At 47.9% G+C, this 17,385-nt stretch overlaps 11 protein-coding genes across 11 annotated transcripts; 8 read left to right on the top strand and 3 right to left on the bottom strand.

Annotated features, from left to right (window-relative positions):
* Positions 1–11: 11 nt before the first annotated feature.
* On the top strand, positions 12–784 carry Tsp_04487 (hypothetical protein; the record flags this gene model as incomplete). The annotated part of the gene is made up of 2 exons (XM_003369013.1): positions 12–379; positions 400–784. Coding segments are annotated over 2 exons (753 nt in total), but the record flags the coding sequence as incomplete, so codon positions are not given.
* A 116-nt stretch (positions 785–900) lies between these two features.
* On the top strand, positions 901–3,853 carry Tsp_04488 (zinc knuckle protein). Its single transcript, XM_003369014.1, has 2 exons — positions 901–2,430; positions 2,831–3,853. Exons 1-2 carry the CDS (start codon positions 901–903, stop codon positions 3,851–3,853), a joined length of 2,553 nt encoding a protein of 850 aa, XP_003369062.1.
* Positions 3,854–3,996: 143 nt separating this feature from the next.
* Positions 3,997–4,484, bottom strand: Tsp_04489 (hypothetical protein). The gene is given in 2 exon segments (XM_003369015.1): positions 3,997–4,232; positions 4,244–4,484. The coding sequence occupies 2 exon segments, from the start codon at positions 4,482–4,484 to the stop codon at positions 3,997–3,999; spliced, it is 477 nt and encodes a 158-aa protein (XP_003369063.1).
* A 1,084-nt stretch (positions 4,485–5,568) lies between these two features.
* On the bottom strand, positions 5,569–6,008 carry Tsp_04490 (hypothetical protein). The gene is given in 4 exon segments (XM_003369016.1): positions 5,569–5,595; positions 5,666–5,746; positions 5,768–5,921; positions 5,941–6,008. The coding sequence occupies 4 exon segments, from the start codon at positions 6,006–6,008 to the stop codon at positions 5,569–5,571; spliced, it is 330 nt and encodes a 109-aa protein (XP_003369064.1).
* A 1,122-nt stretch (positions 6,009–7,130) lies between these two features.
* Tsp_04491 (conserved hypothetical protein) lies at positions 7,131–7,732 on the top strand. The gene is made up of 2 exons (XM_003369017.1): positions 7,131–7,625; positions 7,646–7,732. Exons 1-2 carry the CDS (start codon positions 7,131–7,133, stop codon positions 7,730–7,732), a joined length of 582 nt encoding a protein of 193 aa, XP_003369065.1.
* A 193-nt stretch (positions 7,733–7,925) lies between these two features.
* Tsp_04492 (Pao retrotransposon peptidase family protein) lies at positions 7,926–9,295 on the top strand. The gene is made up of 2 exons (XM_003369018.1): positions 7,926–8,490; positions 8,799–9,295. The coding sequence occupies exons 1-2, from the start codon at positions 7,926–7,928 to the stop codon at positions 9,293–9,295; spliced, it is 1,062 nt and encodes a 353-aa protein (XP_003369066.1).
* A 36-nt stretch (positions 9,296–9,331) lies between these two features.
* Tsp_04493 (conserved hypothetical protein) lies at positions 9,332–10,162 on the top strand. The gene is given in 2 exon segments (XM_003369019.1): positions 9,332–9,673; positions 9,692–10,162. 2 exon segments carry the CDS (start codon positions 9,332–9,334, stop codon positions 10,160–10,162), a joined length of 813 nt encoding a protein of 270 aa, XP_003369067.1.
* Positions 10,163–10,944: 782 nt separating this feature from the next.
* On the top strand, positions 10,945–11,564 carry Tsp_04494 (putative nuclear hormone receptor HR38). The gene is made up of 3 exons (XM_003369020.1): positions 10,945–11,042; positions 11,232–11,464; positions 11,494–11,564. The coding sequence occupies exons 1-3, from the start codon at positions 10,945–10,947 to the stop codon at positions 11,562–11,564; spliced, it is 402 nt and encodes a 133-aa protein (XP_003369068.1).
* A 154-nt stretch (positions 11,565–11,718) lies between these two features.
* On the top strand, positions 11,719–12,293 carry Tsp_04495 (conserved hypothetical protein). Its single transcript, XM_003369021.1, has 2 exons — positions 11,719–11,808; positions 11,904–12,293. The coding sequence occupies exons 1-2, from the start codon at positions 11,719–11,721 to the stop codon at positions 12,291–12,293; spliced, it is 480 nt and encodes a 159-aa protein (XP_003369069.1).
* A 461-nt stretch (positions 12,294–12,754) lies between these two features.
* On the bottom strand, positions 12,755–13,206 carry Tsp_04496 (conserved hypothetical protein). The gene is made up of 2 exons (XM_003369022.1): positions 13,171–13,206; positions 12,755–13,072 (listed from the first exon to the last, which is right to left on the bottom strand). The coding sequence occupies exons 1-2, from the start codon at positions 13,204–13,206 to the stop codon at positions 12,755–12,757; spliced, it is 354 nt and encodes a 117-aa protein (XP_003369070.1).
* Positions 13,207–15,592: 2,386 nt separating this feature from the next.
* Tsp_04497 (zinc knuckle protein) lies at positions 15,593–17,350 on the top strand. Its single transcript, XM_003369023.1, has one exon. The coding sequence runs from the start codon at positions 15,593–15,595 to the stop codon at positions 17,348–17,350; it is 1,758 nt and encodes a 585-aa protein (XP_003369071.1).
* Positions 17,351–17,385: the final 35 nt, after the last annotated feature.

Here is a 17,385-nt window from a genome sequence, read left to right on the forward strand (position 1 = left end):
TGATTTTTCAGTCCCACGGACTGCAGGCGGGACAGCACCCCTTCCAAGCGTTCCAGGTGCTCCTCCTCTGTCTTCCCGAAGACGATAATATCGTCGAGATAGACGAGGCACGTTTTCCACGTCAGCCCCCTCAGCGCTTTCTCCATCAAACGCTGAAACGTCGCCGGGGCGTTGCAAAGTCCGAACGGCATGACGCGGAACTGAAAGAGTCCCAGGGGTGTGGAAAACGCCGTTTTCTCCCGGTCTCTCTCAGCGACTTCTACTTGCCAGTAGCCAGACGCCAAATCGAGCGTGCTGAACCACTTGGCCCCCGCCAACGCATCCAGCGTATCGTCTATTCGCGGGATGGGCTGGGCATCGACGCGCGTCACAGCGTTCAGTCTGCGATAATCAACGCAGAACCGCGGCGAACCGTCCTTCTTTCGAACCAGCACTACTGGTGAACTCCAGGGGCCTGAGGCTGGTTCGATTACCCCCATGTGCAGCATTTCCCGGATTAGCCGGTCCACCACCTCCCGCTGGGCTTGGGGAAGGCGGCGGGGTGGCAACTTCACCGGCTGGGCCCCTCCGGTCTCGATGCGGTGCTTTACAAGGCTTGTTCGTCCGAGGTCGGCCTCGCCGTGCGAGATGGCCTTCCCGCACGATGAGCAATCACCAACCCTTCAAAGTAGCACATGTTATCCAGCTCAAAATGAAGTTTAATAAATCCACTGAGCATGCAATAGTGATTCAAATTGTGGCGATGGTACCTGAACATCAAATGTGCTTTTATAGGGTACGGTAGAAAGAAGACGAAAGTAGGGTGTGTGTGTGTCTCGGTTTTGTTTAATGTTTTTTTATCACAACTCTTTGTATAATCTTTTGTACTCCTTGCTTGATAATAAACTCTTTGTGTCCTAAATGTCGCGGATGAATCGAGCGCCAGACGGCGTTACAATTGGCAAGCGTGGCAGGATGTCAGAGAATCCACGTTGGATAATGCCGCCGGAAGCGCTTACGCGGTCTTCTGATGTCGAACGGTGGTTCATCCGCATGGAAAGGTATTTTCGAGCGGCAGACGTTCCTGATAACCGTAGAGCTGCTTTGGTTCAGTACCATATGAATGAAGCCATGGGAGACGTCTTATCGGCGTTGGAAGTGGAGGAGACCGATGATTATGAAAAGTTGAAATCGACACTGTTTAGAGTATTCGGTGTAAATAATTCAGAGGAACGTTACATGAAAGAATTCATTAACCGGCGCCAACGGGAAAAGGAGAGCGTAGAAGAGTATGCCGGCCATCTGAAAAGGTTGCTCCCGAAGGCGTTCCCACAGTTGAAAGATCAAGCAGATGGCATTCTGCTGCAACAATTTGAAGCCGGAATCCGTCAGGATATGATTAAGTTTACAATATTACGAAGCGCACCAGATAGCTTCGAAAAGGCGGTTAAAATTGCAGCACGCGAAGAGCTCATGATAAATCAAGTCACCGCCGCTACCGCAAGCGCTTCTGTCGTGACGACAGCTGCCGACGTTAGGAAGGAAACCGCAGGGCATGAAGGCGAAATGGGGTCAGCGGCAGCGATACACGCGGAGCAGCCATGTGACATAGACAAGCTAGCGATGAAAGTGAAAGAGCTGTTAGCAGGAGAAATCACCGCCACAACAAGAACAAAAGCCGTTTCGCAACGACGCCGTCGGCAACGCAGCGACCGCTTTACGTGTTGGACATGTGGCCAATTGGGCCACTTTAGCCGGGACTGCCATTCACACACTGGAAGCCAACACGGTCGAGACGAGCCGCAATCTGGGGTAAGTAATACGAACCATAATATCCCAATCATCGTTGTTCAATCCCCAATTACCGATATCCCATTAGTGGAGGGTTCTGTGGGCGGACTTAAATGCAAGATATTGGTTGATACGGGGGCGGCCGTGACCCTTGCAGCAGAGGAGGTTATGAAGGGATCGAAGGTTTTGAGGCGAGTCCCGAAACCTTCTATTCGCTTGGAAGCGGCGAGTGGCGCTGAGCTGGCCGTTACTAACGCCTATGTAATGGAGATAGTTCTTGGAGGCACGGTGAGAGTTCAGCACACAGTCCTATGGGTCAAGGGCCTTTCCCATCAGTTCCTGCTAGGCTGGGATTTTATGCGGTCTCACGGCTGTACCCCGGACCCGGTCGCAAACTGTTTGCGAATGCGACAGTCCAGCATCCCGTTCACCAAGCCCATTGCCGTGGCCCCTGTGGGGACGAAATCCGCCAACAGCAGGAGCCAAATTTTGGTTGCAATGGAGCAAATGCTCCCTAAAGAGCAGGAAGCTGGAGGAAAATACCGGCCCACGTTGTCAGCGATCTTGGAACAATTTTCAGACGTGTTGGCTACGTCAGATGAAGACCTGGGCCGGACGAGCGTGATCCGTCACGCTATTCATACCGGCGATGCTAAGCCGGTAAGATGCTCTCCTAGACGCATCGCATATCATCAGCGGGCACAGGTGGAAACGTTACTAAACGAGATGATACACCGCGACGTCATCGAACCATCATGCAGTCCATGGGCGTCCCCAATAGTGCTTGTAAATAAGAAGGACGGGTCGTGTCGGTTCTGCGTTGACTACCGACAGCTGAACAACGTAACCCGGAAGGATGCACCCTCTGCCCCGAATCGATGACACGTTAGACGCATTGTCAGGAGCGCAATGGTTCTCAACGCTGGATCTGGCCAGCGGATACTGGCAGGTGGAAATGGAGACGCGGGACCGAGAGAAGACTGCCTTCACCACCCCATATGGCTTGTACCAGTTTAAGGTCATGCCTTTTGGGCTGTGCAACGCCCCGGCTACCTTTCAGCGGCTCATGGAGACCTCCCTGAGAGGGCTGGTAGGATCCAAGTGCTTGGTCTACCTAGACGATGTGATCGTCTTCGGTAGGACCGCAGAAGAGCACACTGCTCGACTGCAGGAAGTACTTGACCGCCTCAGGAAAGTCGGCCTGAAAGTGAAACCTGAGAAGTGTCAGTTGATGAAGAGGAAGGTGGCGTACTTAGGCCACATTATCTCTGAGAAAGGCATTGCCACCGACCCCAGCAAAACACGAGCGGTAAAGGAGTGGCAAGCGCCATCTTGTGTGTCAGAATTGAGGCAGTTTCTGGGATTAGCTTCATACTACCGGAAGTTCGTCAACGGCTTCGCGAGTATCGCTGCTCCCTTACATCGGCTACTGGAAGGAGACGCGGAGTGGAAGTGGACAGAAGACTGCCAGGTAGAATTCGATGCTCTGAAGCACCGACTTACTTCAGCCCCTATCCTCGCATACCCCGACTTCCGACGCCGGTTTCTAGTCGACGTGGATGCTAGCGGAGATGGACTTGGTGCTGTTTTGAGTCAAAAGGATGGCAGTAAAGAACGGGTTGTGGCTTACGCGAGCCGCTCGCTAACCAAGCCAGAACGCCGCTACTGCGTGACACGAAAGGAGATGCTCGGTTTGGTGTGGGCTCTGCGGGAATTCCGACCCTACCTCTACGGTCAGCGGTTCCTTGTGCGCACTGATCATAGTTGTCTGCGTTGGTTACGGAATTTTAAGGAGCCAGAGGGACAGGTAGCCCGGTGGTTAGAGAGTCTAGCAGAGTTGGACTTTGAGGTGGAACATCGACCAGGACGCCTTCATGGCAATGCTGACGCGCTGTCACGGACCAGTTGCGCTCAGACCGATGAAGAGCAGTATGTGCGCAGTCCGTGCAGCGCCGTCGGGCTCCGCGGTTGTGGCACAGACTCTCCGGGATCAACTGCTGGCAGCTCAGCAAGCAGACCCGGAGATACAGTTGTTGCGTCAGTGGGTGACCAGTGGGCCTTGGCCGACCCAGTGTCCTCATGAATATAGCCGAGACTTGAACATGATGTGGCAGCAAGGGCCGATCTGGATTGTCCAAGAAGACCTTATTTGCCGTCATCGTGATGGACTTACGGCCGAAGAAGGGGCCACGCAAGTGCTGGTGCCGCGGGCCTTGAGAAGTGAGATCATGCGATCCCTGCACAACAGTCGATACGCGGGTCACCTAGGCGAACGGCGGACCCTCTCCAGGACCAGAAGCCGATTTTACTGGCCCGGGATGAGTAGGGACGTACACGTATGGTGCCGCACGTGCACGCAGTGTGCGGCGAGAAAAAGGCCGTCAAAAAACAGCCGTGCACTGATGCTGCCAATGACTGCAGGTTATCCGCTGCAGCGAGTGGGAATGGACATCTTGGGGCCGCTGGAAAAGACCCCGTCTGGCAACCGATATGTCCTGGTCTTGACGGACTACTTTACCAAGTGGACAGCCGCATTCCCTCTTACTAACATGGAAGCCGACACAGTGGCCAAAGTACTGATGGAGAAATACATAGCGTACTTTGGCGCGCCGGACTGCTTGCACAGTGACCAAGGTCGCTCGTTCGAAGCGCGGGTTGTCCGGGAGTTGTGCCGTCTTTTCGACATCAAAAAGACGCGGTCCTCCCTGTACCATCCGCAAGGGAATGGACAAGCTGAAAGATTCAATCGCACACTCCTGGACATGCTGTCCATTATGTGCGAGGAGAATCGGCAGCAATGGGATGAAATGCTCTCTTTCGTCATGCTGGCGTACAACAGTAGCGTCAACGAGAGCACTGGTGTAACACCGGCCATGGCTATGTTTGGCAGAGAGCTACAACTGCCGCTGGACATCCAGATGGGGTCGCCGCAGAGGAACGACACGGAAACGCTGCCGAATTACATCCGACAAACGAGAGAGCGCATTGACATTGTGCATGAGCAGATGCGACGGCAGCTAAATTTGCAGCAGAGGCGGCAGAAGTCCCTCTACGACCGGAAGGCAACCCAAGGAACCTTCTGCGTAAAGGACCTCGTATTGTTAGCTATCCTGAGGGGAGGGAAGTTACATCCGTGCTGGGAAGGACCATATGAGATTGTGCAAACCCTGGGCCCACACACATATCGAGTGAGACACCAAGAACGTCGACGCCGCAGTATGGTGGTGCACTCTGATCGATTAAAAAAATATGTCACCCGGGAGGATGCTGACGAGACCAGAATTAAACCCTTTCCCCTTTGGTACGGTTCTGGAAATTACCCGAAGGAGCAACAGCCTAAGGAAAACGTCACGGGACCTAGTGTGGAAGTTCGACGATCCAGGCGAACACGCCGGCCACCGGGGTACTTAAGAGACTACGTCACTTAAAGGAAAGTTCGGGACGAACTCTTCCGAAGGAGGGGGCAGTGTGGCGATGGTACCTGAACATCAAATGTGCTTTTATAGGGTACGGTAGAAAGAAGACGAAAGTAGGGTGTGTGTGCGTTGGCGTCAGCGATACAGCGTTCCCCTCTCGGTTTTGTTTAATCTTTTTTTATCACAACTCTTTGTATAATCTTTTGTACTCCTTGCTTTATAATAAACTCTTTGTGTCCTAAATGTCGCGGATGAATCGAGCGCTAGACGGCGTTACAAAATCATAAAATTGCACATGGATAGAGGGAACACATAAATTACTCTTAATACTCAGCCAGAGTTTGCCACACGCAATTGGTACTTCCCAACAAAGTTTTAAAGGTCAAGTATCAGATATGATGCGTTGGGACTTAAAAATTTAATTTCTGAAATTTTTACTATTTTTTCATTTAAAATAAATTGTTCAACAAAAGTATTACCTGTGTAGCGCCGTCGGGCGCTCGATTAATACGCACCATTTGTGATATAGAGAGTTTATTGTAAACAACGGGTACAAGACACTATACAAAGGACTGTAATACTAAGATCAAGCAGGACGGGATGCGCAAGCCGTATGAATGCGCCAATTCACCACACCACCTGCTACTCCACGCTGACCTCTTTGTTTTTACCACCGGTCGCCCTACAAAAAGGTGAACGTGACACGCAGGTACAATTTCGCCGTCGCCGTCACACCTGCAACGAGCAAAACTACGGGTTCACTTGCTCGCGATCAGCGTGAACTGCAAATTTCATACTGAAAGGCGGGAAAGTCAAATACATTCAGCAATCCAACTTTAACCGTGTTGCACTGACCTTCGTCACGATACTTGTCAAACAAAACTAGATCAAGGCTTGACACAGTTTCCGCAAAATGAATAATAGTGTAGCAGTAACTTCGATTAGAAAATCAAGAAAAAGCTAGTACAGTAGAGAGGAAATATATATAGTACTGAAGAACTTACGGCACCCTAGTTTTTGTGTGTGAATTTTGCAACTATTGTGACCTCGATATCAATAAACGTCTCTACTATCATTGCGCATTATGGCGGATGATAAGAGGAAAGTGCCGAAAGAGGCCCAACAATGGTGAGCAGGAGATATCAAGACAAAGAATGCACACAATTTAAAACAAACAGAAGCCAGCACACTGAAAGCAACCTTCCAAACCAAGCCGAAAAAACATCCGATAGCCAGCATACGCTACGGTCTATTTAAAAGTGATGAGCAGGTTATTTTGCGATGACGTCAGATTCACCTTTTCCGCCGTCCACAATAGCATATGCATTTATAACTCTCTATAATTGTAGCAAAGTAGCATGTGCTCAATGCCTGCTATTACGGAATCTGAAGCATCGCTCATACCAGGCACGGAAGAAAACGAGCCGTCGCCTTAGGATGACGTGGCAGTTGATCAGTTCAAACGTTTTTCTAATACCTGATTGTCAGAAAAATACGGTTGATAGTTGACGTGTAAAATGTTGCTCATCTGGTTGTGTTGGTGTTCTCTTCCTTGTCGCTCGTGGTGCGCGTAAACACGGTGTTTGTTGGTAGCACGTTCTAATAAAGATTTTAATCTATTGTATTCTTGCTCGAAGAAGAGAATATTAGTTCGAGAAAATGAAGAAGTTCTGGGAACTCGAATCCATCAGCCTCCAGCAACATGAAGGCAAAACGACCCAAGACGCGGTAAGCCGTCAATTCTTTGATACATTAACACATAATGGGTCACGTTATTCCGTGGGGTTGCTGTGGAAGCTCGCTGTAGTCCAACTACCAGACAATTATACACTAGCTGAACGCAGATTGTGATCTGTAGAACGAAGCTTGATGAAGGACCTGGTTAAGCAACGCGAATACAGTACGGTGATCAACTAATACCTTCGACAAGGAAGGGCGGAGGAGATGACTACCCAAACGGGACAACCCGGTAGAACTTGGTATGTCCCACACCATGCCGTGTACAAAAACACGGATGGTCAGTTGAAATGTCGGGTAGTTTTCGACGGCTCAGCCAAATATGCCGGTGTCTTCCTGAATGACAATCTTGAGACTGGTCCAAACCTCCAGGCAGACCTGGTAGGGATCCTGCTGCGTTTCAGACAGTATAGGATTGCGGTCCAAGCGGATATAGGAAAAAGGTACTTGCAAGTCGGGCTGCAAACAGATGACAGAGATGCGTGCCGCTTTCTTTGGCGTGACTGTAGGACGTATGCACCACCGCGACGGTATCGACTTACCCGCGTGTGCTTCGGGTTAGCATGTTCCCCTTACCTTGCGCTCAACATGATTAAAGCTCATGCGGAGCTCAACCCTGGTGAAAACAACCAAACGGTCGAACTAGCGCTATCCAAAAGGTATGTGGACAACCTAGTCGTGAGCTGCGACGGTGAAGCTGAGGTGAGAGACTTGATCCACAGAGTACCGGTGTTCCTCAGGAAAGGTGGCTTCCACCTCAAGAAATGAACCTACAATCAAACAGCCTTACTGGATACACTTCCAAGTGAAGATGTGTCAAAACATGGTGAAAGGGAACTCGGAAAAACCCTTGGGATCTATTGGGGGAAGGATGAGGACATCCTCACCTTCCAACCACCTGCCACCTCAACTGCCTGATCCTATCACACCAAAAGGCAAATGTAGAGCCTCGCAGCTCGAGTGTAGGACCCGTTTGGTTACATAGCGCCGTTTACCGGTCAGATGAAGGTGTTGTTCCAATCTCTGTGGACAGCAGGGGTTGACTGGGACACACCATTACCACCAGGGGTGGAACGACGCTGGCGCGACTGGATGGAACAACTCGAGATGCTGCCCAAAATAAAAATTTCCAGAGCATGGATCCCTTATCCGGTAAACCGGGTACGAAGGATAGAACTCCACATCTTCGGTGATGTATCCCAAACAGCATATGCGGCTTGCGCCTATATCCGAGTGGAATCAATGGACCACCAAATGTCAGCAAATTTAGTGATCTCGAAAAGCCGAGTGGCTCCACTAAAGCAAATCAGTCTCCCTCGGCTGGAACTGATGGCAACACTATTGTGTGCTAGACTGAAAAGATATCTAGAGAAGGAACTGACATTACCAATGCAGGAGACCATCTGCTGGAGCGACAGCAGGGTAGCTCTGGCCTGGATCAAGGGATCACCCACCCGCTGGAAGCCGTTAGTCGCAAACCGAGTGCAGGAAATCCAGGAATCAGCGTCCCCCCAGTGTTGGAGATATTGTCCAAGTAAAGAAAACCCAGCGGACATTTCCAGTCGAGGTTGTTCGCTAGGCACTCTAATAAACACAGCCCTGTAGTGGCACGGCCCACATGGCTGATGCAAGACAGAGAAAACTGGCCAACGGAGCCAGTAGCGAGAATAGACGACAACGAGCACCTTACAACTGAGCAGAAAACTGTTAAGGTCTTAGCCAGCCAGATAGATGGCTGCGGGTTTGAGCAGGTAATCAACCCAACCCGGGATAGTCGTTATGAGACATTAATCTGAGTAACCGCTTACCGTTTGCGCTTCGCGCGAAACTGCCAAAGTCCAACGAGCGAGATAACGAACGATGTTAATCTTTCAGTGAAGGAATTATCCGACGCTGAAGCACGATGGCTCAGAGAAGTCCAGGTGAAGGAGTTCGGCATCAAGCCCGACTCTGCTGAACGGGTGAGGGAGTTTGAACCGTTTTTACATCAAGATGGATTGCTGACGGTGGGCGCAAGTCTTAGGCGGTTCACTATGCCTCCAGAGTCCAAACATCCAATCATCATCCCACACAATCACCCGGTGACAGAGCTGCTAATCAAAGACCACTACGTCAGGCAGATGCAGGCTGGCATCAATCAAATAGTGGTAGCCATCAGAACAAGATTTTGGATCACCAGAGCCAGAAACTCGGCAAAGAAGGTGATCCTTTCATGCCCGGTATGTCGCAGAGAGGATGTGCAACCCTATCGACTCCGAATGGGTGACTTCCCGGCCGACCGAGTGACAGAATCACCACCATTCATCCATACCGGTGTGGACTTTGCAGGTCCACTTTTTGTCCTCCCAGAAGTGCAGGGGCGCGATGTCTGAGTGAACAGGGCCTACGTCTGCATATTTACATGCATGATGACCAGAGCGGTACATCTAAAGCTCCTGAGAGAGCAGACAACGGACAGTTTCTTACAAGGTCTTCAGAGATTTATCTCCCGCAGAGGCCGACCTCGAGTGATACAATCCGATAACTTCTGGTTTTTCAAACTGGCAGACACATTCATCCAGTCCCTGTTCAGAGATTCTGACTGGGAGAAACTGCAGCGCAAGCTCAATGAGGAACGGATCCGGTGGAAATTCATCACACCAAGAGCCCGTTGGTGCGGTGGTTATTGGGAAAGATTCATCCTATCTATCAAGAATGCTCCGCGAAAGACAATTCGAGGAGCCTTCCTTAAATATGACGAGCTCCACACTGTTTTGTGTTAAATCGAGGCGCGCATCAACGATCGACCGCTGGTGTTCATGGGTGATGACATCGCCAGTGAAGCAGCATTAACTCCTGCCCATTTCTTAATCGGCCGTGAGCTTTCACGACTACCGAGTTTGAGTATTGGAATCTACCGGCGTGATGACTCCACATGTGGAGTAAGCCATTTTATAAGGAGATGGCGGTATCAGCAACGCATGACTGCCCAGCTATGGAAAAGATGGAAGCAAGAGTATGTCACCACCCTGACCACGCGTGGAAGATGGCGGAAAACTCAACAAGAGTCCAGAGTGGGTGACATTGTGCTAGTGCACGAACCCAGTACTGCATGGATCAAATGGACGATCAGAAGGATCATTGAATTCCACCCAAGTGAAGACGGTGTAGTCATATCGGCGACGGTGAAAACCAGACGAGGAACGGTAACCCGATCTGCAAGATCACTCCGCCTGGTGGAACCATCCGGTGACGCATAAAACCCGGTGCACCTTTTTTTGGGTGGGAGGTGTTGAGAAATCTTTTCTCAATACCTACTCATCACTATCTAAAAAATCCCCGTGGTAACAAAGCATTGCTCCTGGTACGAAAACAGTTGCGCAACGGCAGTTGCACCCCTTGTTTTTCTTAATGGAAAACAATAGAATAGCAATTAAACCATCAAAAGATCTGCGTCCTGTCATATATCTGCCACAACTCTGGTGATCAGCTGCTGAAAAAGCGTCAAAGTGAAATGTGACTGACAGCGCACCTGTTCAGACTTCGGCTGAGCTGCACAGTCTAAGGGATTGTGCAACCTCGCTGATTTTTTAATTACTTTTCGATGATCTAGGTCACCAGACGCGGAGTGAGATAAAAAAAAAGATATAGATACAAGTGAGGAGGGAGGAAGGAACACACGAACACGGAACACGCCGTCTTGAAAACCGCCTGAACTGTTTTCTCTCGCCATCTCATTGTTTTTACTCACTGTTTATTCTGAATAAATCGAATCTTAGTCACACCCGCTGTCGTTGATTTTCTATATTTAACCTATACATTCCACTACAAAAGAGATCTTCAAGTTCGAAACAAAAGAATCCCCAACATCAAGTCCACGTCTGCTTACGGCAGCTACACCTTTCTTCCGCTTCATTGTCTGAAGGAATAGAGTTATTACCTCGGTCCGCGACAGCTACATGTTCTTTTCAGACTGGAAAAAGCAAGAGAATGAAATTATGATAAGAAAATTAAAAAAACAAAACAATACAATACAGATGCAATGCAATGCAGTGCAAGTATAATACAAAAAACCATTCGAATGGTCGTAGAGACAACGGAAATGGGGATACTGCCGTCAACGTTGGAGAATTTGCGCGAGTACGATAGCGTTCTGTGACGACGCGTGAAGTGTGAAATTATTTTGCTGAAACTTGTGGGTTGTCGTTTGTTTGGAAGATTGTCTTCAGTGTATTTTGCTTGTTTGTGCTATATTGAGTCATTTCATGTCTTATTATCTCTGGCTCACTATAATTTGTTTTGAGTAAACTGTGTCGACACTTGATCTAGTTTTGATGTCGATGTACCTTACCAACAACTCACTCTCCCAAAATTTCCGCAGGATGGTGTCGTCGTGATCTTCGACTTTCATCAGGAAAACCCTGGCTTCTGTGAACCGTCTTGGGTCACTCCTTCCGCAGACGATCCAACCAAGGCGATTCTCCACGGCCAGAGACCCGTTGGTCGCTCTTCTAATGCGACCAGTCACAAATTCATAATAGTAGTTGTCGCATCCAGAACTGGTAAAATCCATTGAATTGACTACTAGAAGTAGCGAGGCGCGTAACGGAAGTAACATTATGCAAATATGATAAGGAAAATTGCCAACGGCAGTTGCTGTAAGCAGTGACCTTATTCAAACCGGAAGTAATTTATATATATAAATGTCTGTTCGTTAAGAGTTGTTGTTGTTGAATAAATATTCACTCGAGAAAGGCGTTATCATTACTGCTCTGCGTTCGTTATTCATTTTCAGTAGCTTTGGTCAATTGGAAATATGGTTCAGTTTCTATTCAAAGGAACCAACAAAAATTGGTGTACAGAGGAAGGTGTTACACCCTCAAGCGGACGAATCGCAATGACAAATGTTGGATATGTGCATCAGTAAACAGAATTATTTTATTATAGTACGTTGTTATTATTGTGTTGTGTCATGAGCTTGCAATTTTGTTTCCAATTTAGGGAACGAGAGGTTGCCCTGCCAAGCTCTATACTAACCTTGATGCCACACAAGTCATGAGAACCGGTGAGCATGCAGAGGGCTGCCGAGTAGATGCCCATGCATTCTACCATCAGCAGCAGCTAAATGAATTGAAAAGGTTGGCTGCAGGGGATCCGAGGCCGGTATTAGAAATTTACGATGAACTGGCAAGCAATGCCTCCACCAGCCTAGAAACTGCCGCTCATTTTCCAACGTGGGAGTCAGCCCGGAACACAATGTATTATAGCCGTTCGAAGAGATACCCACGACTTCCGGCCAGGCGGCAGGATCTGCGGCTTACTGCCGAGCAGACGACAACGAAATCCTGTGCGCAATTTTTAATGTATAATCGCCGACCAATGATATATTAATTTTTGCCAGCGAGGATGGTGTGAAGCTGCTGGCTCAGAGTAACTGCTGGTGCGGGGATGGGACGTTTAAGATTGTCCCCTCCTGGTACCAGCAGTTGTTTACCCTTCATGTCTTCCTGAGGGGTAAACTGCTACCCGTCGTGTATTGTTTGACTGTTAGGAAAGATCTGCCCACGTATAGCCGGATTTTTAAAGTGCTCCATTCTAAAGCGGAAGAACTTGGCGTTCAACTTGAACCGACAAAATTTGTGTGCGATTTCGAAAAAGCCTTGATCCCGGCAATTCAAGGCAACTTTCCCAACACCCGGATGCAGGGTTGTTTCTTCCACTTTTGCCAAGCTGTGCTTCGGCAGGTCGGCCGGCTTGGCTTAAGAAATGATAATATTAATAATCAGGAGGTAAGAAAAAATTATTAGCATTAGCATTTTTGCCGGTGCACCTTGTACCCGCGGGTTTCGAAATCATAAATGTTGGGACGTCGGGTCAACTGGAAGCCTTGTTCCAATATTTCCAGCAAGAGTGGCTTCCGGCCACAAAAATTCCGCTTTGGAACGTTCATGGTGTGTCTGTGCGGACAAACAACCATTTGGAAGGTTGGCACAGCCGCATGAACGAAAGAGCACGAAAGCACCACCTGGGGTTTTATCAGTTTTTACAACTGATCCTTGATGAACAGGGTAAGAGTGAGACGGTGGTGCGGCAAATAGATGATGGCTATAAGCATGGAAGGGGCTCCGTAAGACGTAGCGCAGCTTACGGAGTCCAGCAGCGACGGGTAGCTGCACTTACGTCTAGATTGGTTCATAATGAAATTACTGTTGAGCATTTTTTGAGTGCAGTATCGTATCATACTCCTGAACCACTACGATTATAGTACTTTTGCACTGTTTATTGTTGCATATATTTCATTCATTATTTTTGTATATATTTTTTATTCCTTATGATTGTATAGTTTGTCTTTGTCATATATTGTATATATTGTACTGATTGTATATATTGTATTATACTTCACGCTTGTTTGTTGTTGATCTTATTTATTGTTCGTTATTGTTGATTCTTATTTATTGTTGGTTATTTTTGATTTTCATTGCTTGTTAGTTGTTGTTGATCCTTATTGATTGTTGCTGGAACATGATGCTGTATACTATACATTTGCATTGTAGTATACTATGTATACTATGCATACACGTAGCGAAAAGCAGAAATGTTTCTGTGCAAAGCAGTCTGCTGATTAGCACAGATGTGAAGTTACAAAAGCAAGTGAACAATGAAATGTAAAACTGAAGAATCATTAATGTTATTGACTAAGATAACCACTTATTTAAAGCCATATTCGAATATTGCAAGACATTTTGTTAAATGCTCTTCTTAACAACATACACAAAGAATATGCAAATGTAAAGAAGCTAAACATTAGTTTCAAACATATAAACTTTGTTATTGTTATAATTTCTTTAACGCAATAAAAGATAGCTAACACCATATCTTAAAAAGCTTTTTCTTTAAAAAGTAGTAAATGTTTCTTTATGCCCATATAAAGTAATTTAATGGAATGCACGCATATAAGGTAAAGAGTAGACAAACAACAATCACCCAATCCTTGATCAAAGCTTAATAGCTAATCAAATGGCAAAGTTATTAACCCAATCACTTATCATAATGATTAGCTAATAAAATCGTAGAAGTCATTAGCCAATTACCGATCATTCGCGTGCAACCTATCAGCGTACAGCCAATCACAAAAAGGGGGCGGAGTTTGGAACAAATGGGATGCGGATGAGTTCAGACTGGCCTACGTCACAGTATTAAAGTTACGTAATCCGAAATGGAATATTTGAACCAATAAAATGAAAAAATATTACAGCTAATCACAAGGGAAAGATTTGAATGAATGAGCAATTAGTCAAGGAAAACCAATACGACAAAGACTTGACGGCCCAATAAAATGAAAACCAATAAGACAAAGATTTGACGGTCTAATAAAATAGCGTGGTCAAAGACCAATAAGTGAACAGTGGGACCGAGTAAGAACACCCCTAAATTGGACGGTTCAAATTCCATTTTAAATAATCATTTTGAAACATTTAGTTTTCATTTCTCGTTTTATTTACAACTGAAGATCAACTTTCATTGATATTTCTGTGGCACCAATGCCTTTTGTTGATGTTGACAGAAGATTATTAATCACAGACAAATGGCGCACAAATGCTGACATCAAAGTATGCGATGTCCCCTGAAGAGTGAACTTGAAGCAGCTGTAGCAGCTTTTCTGCATGGTGCTGTTTATCGCTTTTTTTCTGCTTCCAAAGTGCTTTACATTTATCCACCAGCGTTCATAAATACTGTTCAAAAGAAATGTCAGCCAATAGTTGCTTTTACTCGTCATATAAATTACCTTCTTACCTAACAATTAAAGGAGATTTATGCCTCAGGTTCTTTTCTGTTTGACAGATATTGTTTTGATGAAGGCTAGTTAAAGGCTATTCAACTACAAAGAGAAAATCTACAATTGATAAATTGTCTACAGCTGCAGTTTTCAGCTGAAACTGGGAGTGGTGATTGCTGAATTTTAGCATCGAAACACTTTTCTGATTTTACCTGAGTGTTATTGTTTTTTATACTTCTTTTTGTTATTGTTATTGTTTTTCTTCTTATGTTTCATTTACATAAAAAATAAAATCTGGAAATTTGTTTAAAATAAATATTTGTAGTTATACATTTTGTGTAAATTGTATTAAATTTGTCCTTCAATATCTAAAGTAAACCGACTACTGGGTTGACTAAACATTCAAGTTGCAATTCTTGTTGTTAGAAATTCCTCTGGTCGCTCCCGGACGCCTGAGTATCCGTACCTGCGTTCATGGTTACTGTAGCGGCCTACGGTAGATGACGCAACAGTGTGTGTATTTTAGAGTGTGATAGTGTGTGTGCGTGTGCATATGCTTGTGAGTGTGCGTGGATAGTGCTAGTTCTGGTTGTCGATTTATTCTTGGTTGTTGAATCTACAATAAAGTCTCCCGATACGACTTTGTTTTCTTTTCACGTTCGGCAACGAACGGGGTTAATCAGCGGTTGAGCAATCAAATAAGGTTGGACTCCCGCGTGAATTATTATTACAGTCCACTAGCGCTCAGGAGATACAGTTTTGTTGCTAACATTCTGGTCCTCCGAGCCGGATCGTGAGGGACAGCGACCTGTGGATAGCCTGTGGATAGTCTGTGGTGCGGAAAGGGATGGCGAAGGCAAGCTCGATTCCCACGGAGAAGTAGTTAGCCGCGAGTAAGACCCGATTGAAGATAATGCTGCAGGATCTCAATCGCATGTGCGATGAGTCAGAGAAAGCAGTTGTGATCCAAGGACAACTGTCGCTCGTCGAGAAGCTCTTCGAAGAGACCGACGCTCTCCAGTCAGCGTTTGAAGAAGGCCTCGAGGCGGAGGAGCAGGAAGCGAGCATGATCGAGTGGTCAGGATATCGCCTGGACTTTCTTAGGAGTCAGGCGCGGGCGCAGGAGGTGGCAGGCCAGGGACAGGCAGATCGAGCTGCACCTCAAGAGCTGAAGACAGCGGAAGTCGACCCGAATGTTCGCCTACCTCGTCTCGAACTTCCTAAGTTCGACGGTGATGTCACGAGGTTCCATGAATTCTGGGACCAATTTGAGACCAGTGTACATCGTCAGCCTGGGGCGTCGGGTGCGACGAAGTTGGCATACCTGCGAGGATGCTTAACTGGTGCGGCGCTGGACACTATTGAAGGTTTGTCGGCTTCAAACCAAGGCTACGAGCTAGCATTACAGCGGCTCCGTGAACGCTTCGATCGGCCGATGGTGGCCGTCCGGGAGCAGATACTTCGGCTAGTCGACCTGCTTATGACCAAGAATAAGCTGTCTACTATTTGTGACGAATTTTACAAGAAAGTATATGCACTGACTGCGCTTGGGAAGGATCCGCGGACTAGTGATTTGTCAGTCGCGGAAGTTTTGATCGCTCTCTGTCGGGAGCAATTGCCAGGGTCTGTTCAATTCCGCTGGGACGAGCTGGCGCAGGCGAACAACGCAGTTGCCGCTGATTTACCAGCATTCCTACGGTTTCTGCAGCAGCAGACCGACTTGCCTGGGGCCTCGCGGAGGTCTAAGGAGCCCACGCGTGAAACGACCAAAGCACGTCGGTCAGGTGGTGAGCGGAAACGGAACAGCCCTGAGAGCCCACCGCGAGGATCAGCCACCTTCCTGCACGCCGCCTTCGAGCGAAGCTGCTACATTTGTCAAAAGCAGCATCTGCCGCAGCAATGCCCGAGCTTGCTTCGAGCGGGTCTCCATCAGAGACGGGAGTTGGCAAGGCGTGCCCGCCTATGTTTTGCTTGCCTGGAGCCTGGGCACTACGCTTCAAGGTGCAAGCATCGAGGGAAGACAACGGATGGAAAGCCTGTTCCAGCAAGTTCTCCGAGCACGTCGGCGTCAGAGAGATCGGTCGCTGAGCAGAAGACGATCGTAAGGTCTGAGGAACCATCTTCGGCTCCTGTACACGCCAACGTCGCTACCAGGAGTAGTCAATGGACCTCTCGGTTGCAGACGGTTCGAGCTGTGGCCTATGGCGAGCAAGGCCAGGGAAAGCGAGTGACCTGTCTTCTGGACACCGCTTCAGAGCGCTCGTTTGTCAGGCAGGACCTCGCCTCCGCCTTGGGTCTCGTTGGGCAGACCAGCCCATTGTCTCTCGTCAGGATCGGCGGAATCCTCCACGAAATCCCGGATGCACAGCTCGTGAAACTCTGGTTGGGCCGAGCCGATGGCAGATCGGCAGAACGTCATCCTCTTCAAGCTTTGACGATGCCAAAGCTTTGCAACAATCTCTGCAATACTCGGTTGCGAACCGATGATTGGGAACACCTGCGTCCATTGGGCTTGGCAATGGATGACTGCCCCGACTCAGATCAGGTGGACGTGGTGATTGGCATTGACAGTTATTACCGTTTTCTGGGGAATCAAATTCGAAGAGGCGGACCGGAAGATCCGGTCGCAGTGGAATCTGTGCTAGGATGGGATCATCTGTGGTCCCCGTGATCGCTAATTCCTTCATCACCCGATGACACCCACCC

The sequence above is a fragment of the Trichinella spiralis genome (assembly GCF_000181795.1).
Source record: "Trichinella spiralis strain ISS 195 chromosome Unknown Scfld1557, whole genome shotgun sequence".
Lineage (NCBI taxonomy): Eukaryota > Metazoa > Nematoda > Enoplea > Trichinellida > Trichinellidae > Trichinella > Trichinella spiralis.

Bases quoted from the DNA above. Each gene is read 5' to 3' on its own strand.
- Tsp_04491 (XM_003369017.1), top strand. From the start codon at position 7,131: ATGACTACCCAAACGGGACAACCCGGTAGAACTTGGTATGTCCCACAC.
- Tsp_04494 (XM_003369020.1), top strand. From the start codon at position 10,945: ATGCAATGCAGTGCAAGTATAATACAAAAAACCATTCGAATGGTCGTA. The intron at 11,043-11,231 runs GTACGATAGCGT...CACTTGATCTAG, and splicing joins ACGTTGGAGAATTTGCGCGA to TTTTGATGTCGATGTACCTT. The intron at 11,465-11,493 runs GTAAAATCCATT...GACTACTAGAAG, and splicing joins AGTTGTCGCATCCAGAACTG to TAGCGAGGCGCGTAACGGAA.
- Tsp_04493 (XM_003369019.1), top strand. From the start codon at position 9,332: ATGACCAGAGCGGTACATCTAAAGCTCCTGAGAGAGCAGACAACGGAC.
- Tsp_04497 (XM_003369023.1), top strand. From the start codon at position 15,593: ATGCTGCAGGATCTCAATCGCATGTGCGATGAGTCAGAGAAAGCAGTT.
- Tsp_04492 (XM_003369018.1), top strand. From the start codon at position 7,926: ATGAAGGTGTTGTTCCAATCTCTGTGGACAGCAGGGGTTGACTGGGAC. The intron at 8,491-8,798 runs GTTGTTCGCTAG...TTAATCTTTCAG, and splicing joins AGCGGACATTTCCAGTCGAG to TGAAGGAATTATCCGACGCT.
- Tsp_04496 (XM_003369022.1), bottom strand. From the start codon at position 13,206: ATGAATGAAATATATGCAACAATAAACAGTGCAAAA. The intron at 13,073-13,170 runs GTACTATAATCG...ACGTAAGTGCAG, and splicing joins CAACAATAAACAGTGCAAAA to CTACCCGTCGCTGCTGGACT.
- Tsp_04490 (XM_003369016.1), bottom strand. From the start codon at position 6,008: ATGTATTTGACTTTCCCGCCTTTCAGTATGAAATTTGCAGTTCACGCT. The intron at 5,596-5,665 runs GTAATACTTTTG...TAAATTTTTAAG, and splicing joins CGCCCGACGGCGCTACACAG to TCCCAACGCATCATATCTGA.
- Tsp_04488 (XM_003369014.1), top strand. From the start codon at position 901: ATGTCGCGGATGAATCGAGCGCCAGACGGCGTTACAATTGGCAAGCGT. The intron at 2,431-2,830 runs GTAAGATGCTCT...GCTACCTTTCAG, and splicing joins ATACCGGCGATGCTAAGCCG to CGGCTCATGGAGACCTCCCT.
- Tsp_04489 (XM_003369015.1), bottom strand. From the start codon at position 4,484: ATGGTACAGGGAGGACCGCGTCTTTTTGATGTCGAAAAGACGGCACAA.
- Tsp_04495 (XM_003369021.1), top strand. From the start codon at position 11,719: ATGGTTCAGTTTCTATTCAAAGGAACCAACAAAAATTGGTGTACAGAG. The intron at 11,809-11,903 runs GTTGGATATGTG...TTTCCAATTTAG, and splicing joins GACGAATCGCAATGACAAAT to GGAACGAGAGGTTGCCCTGC.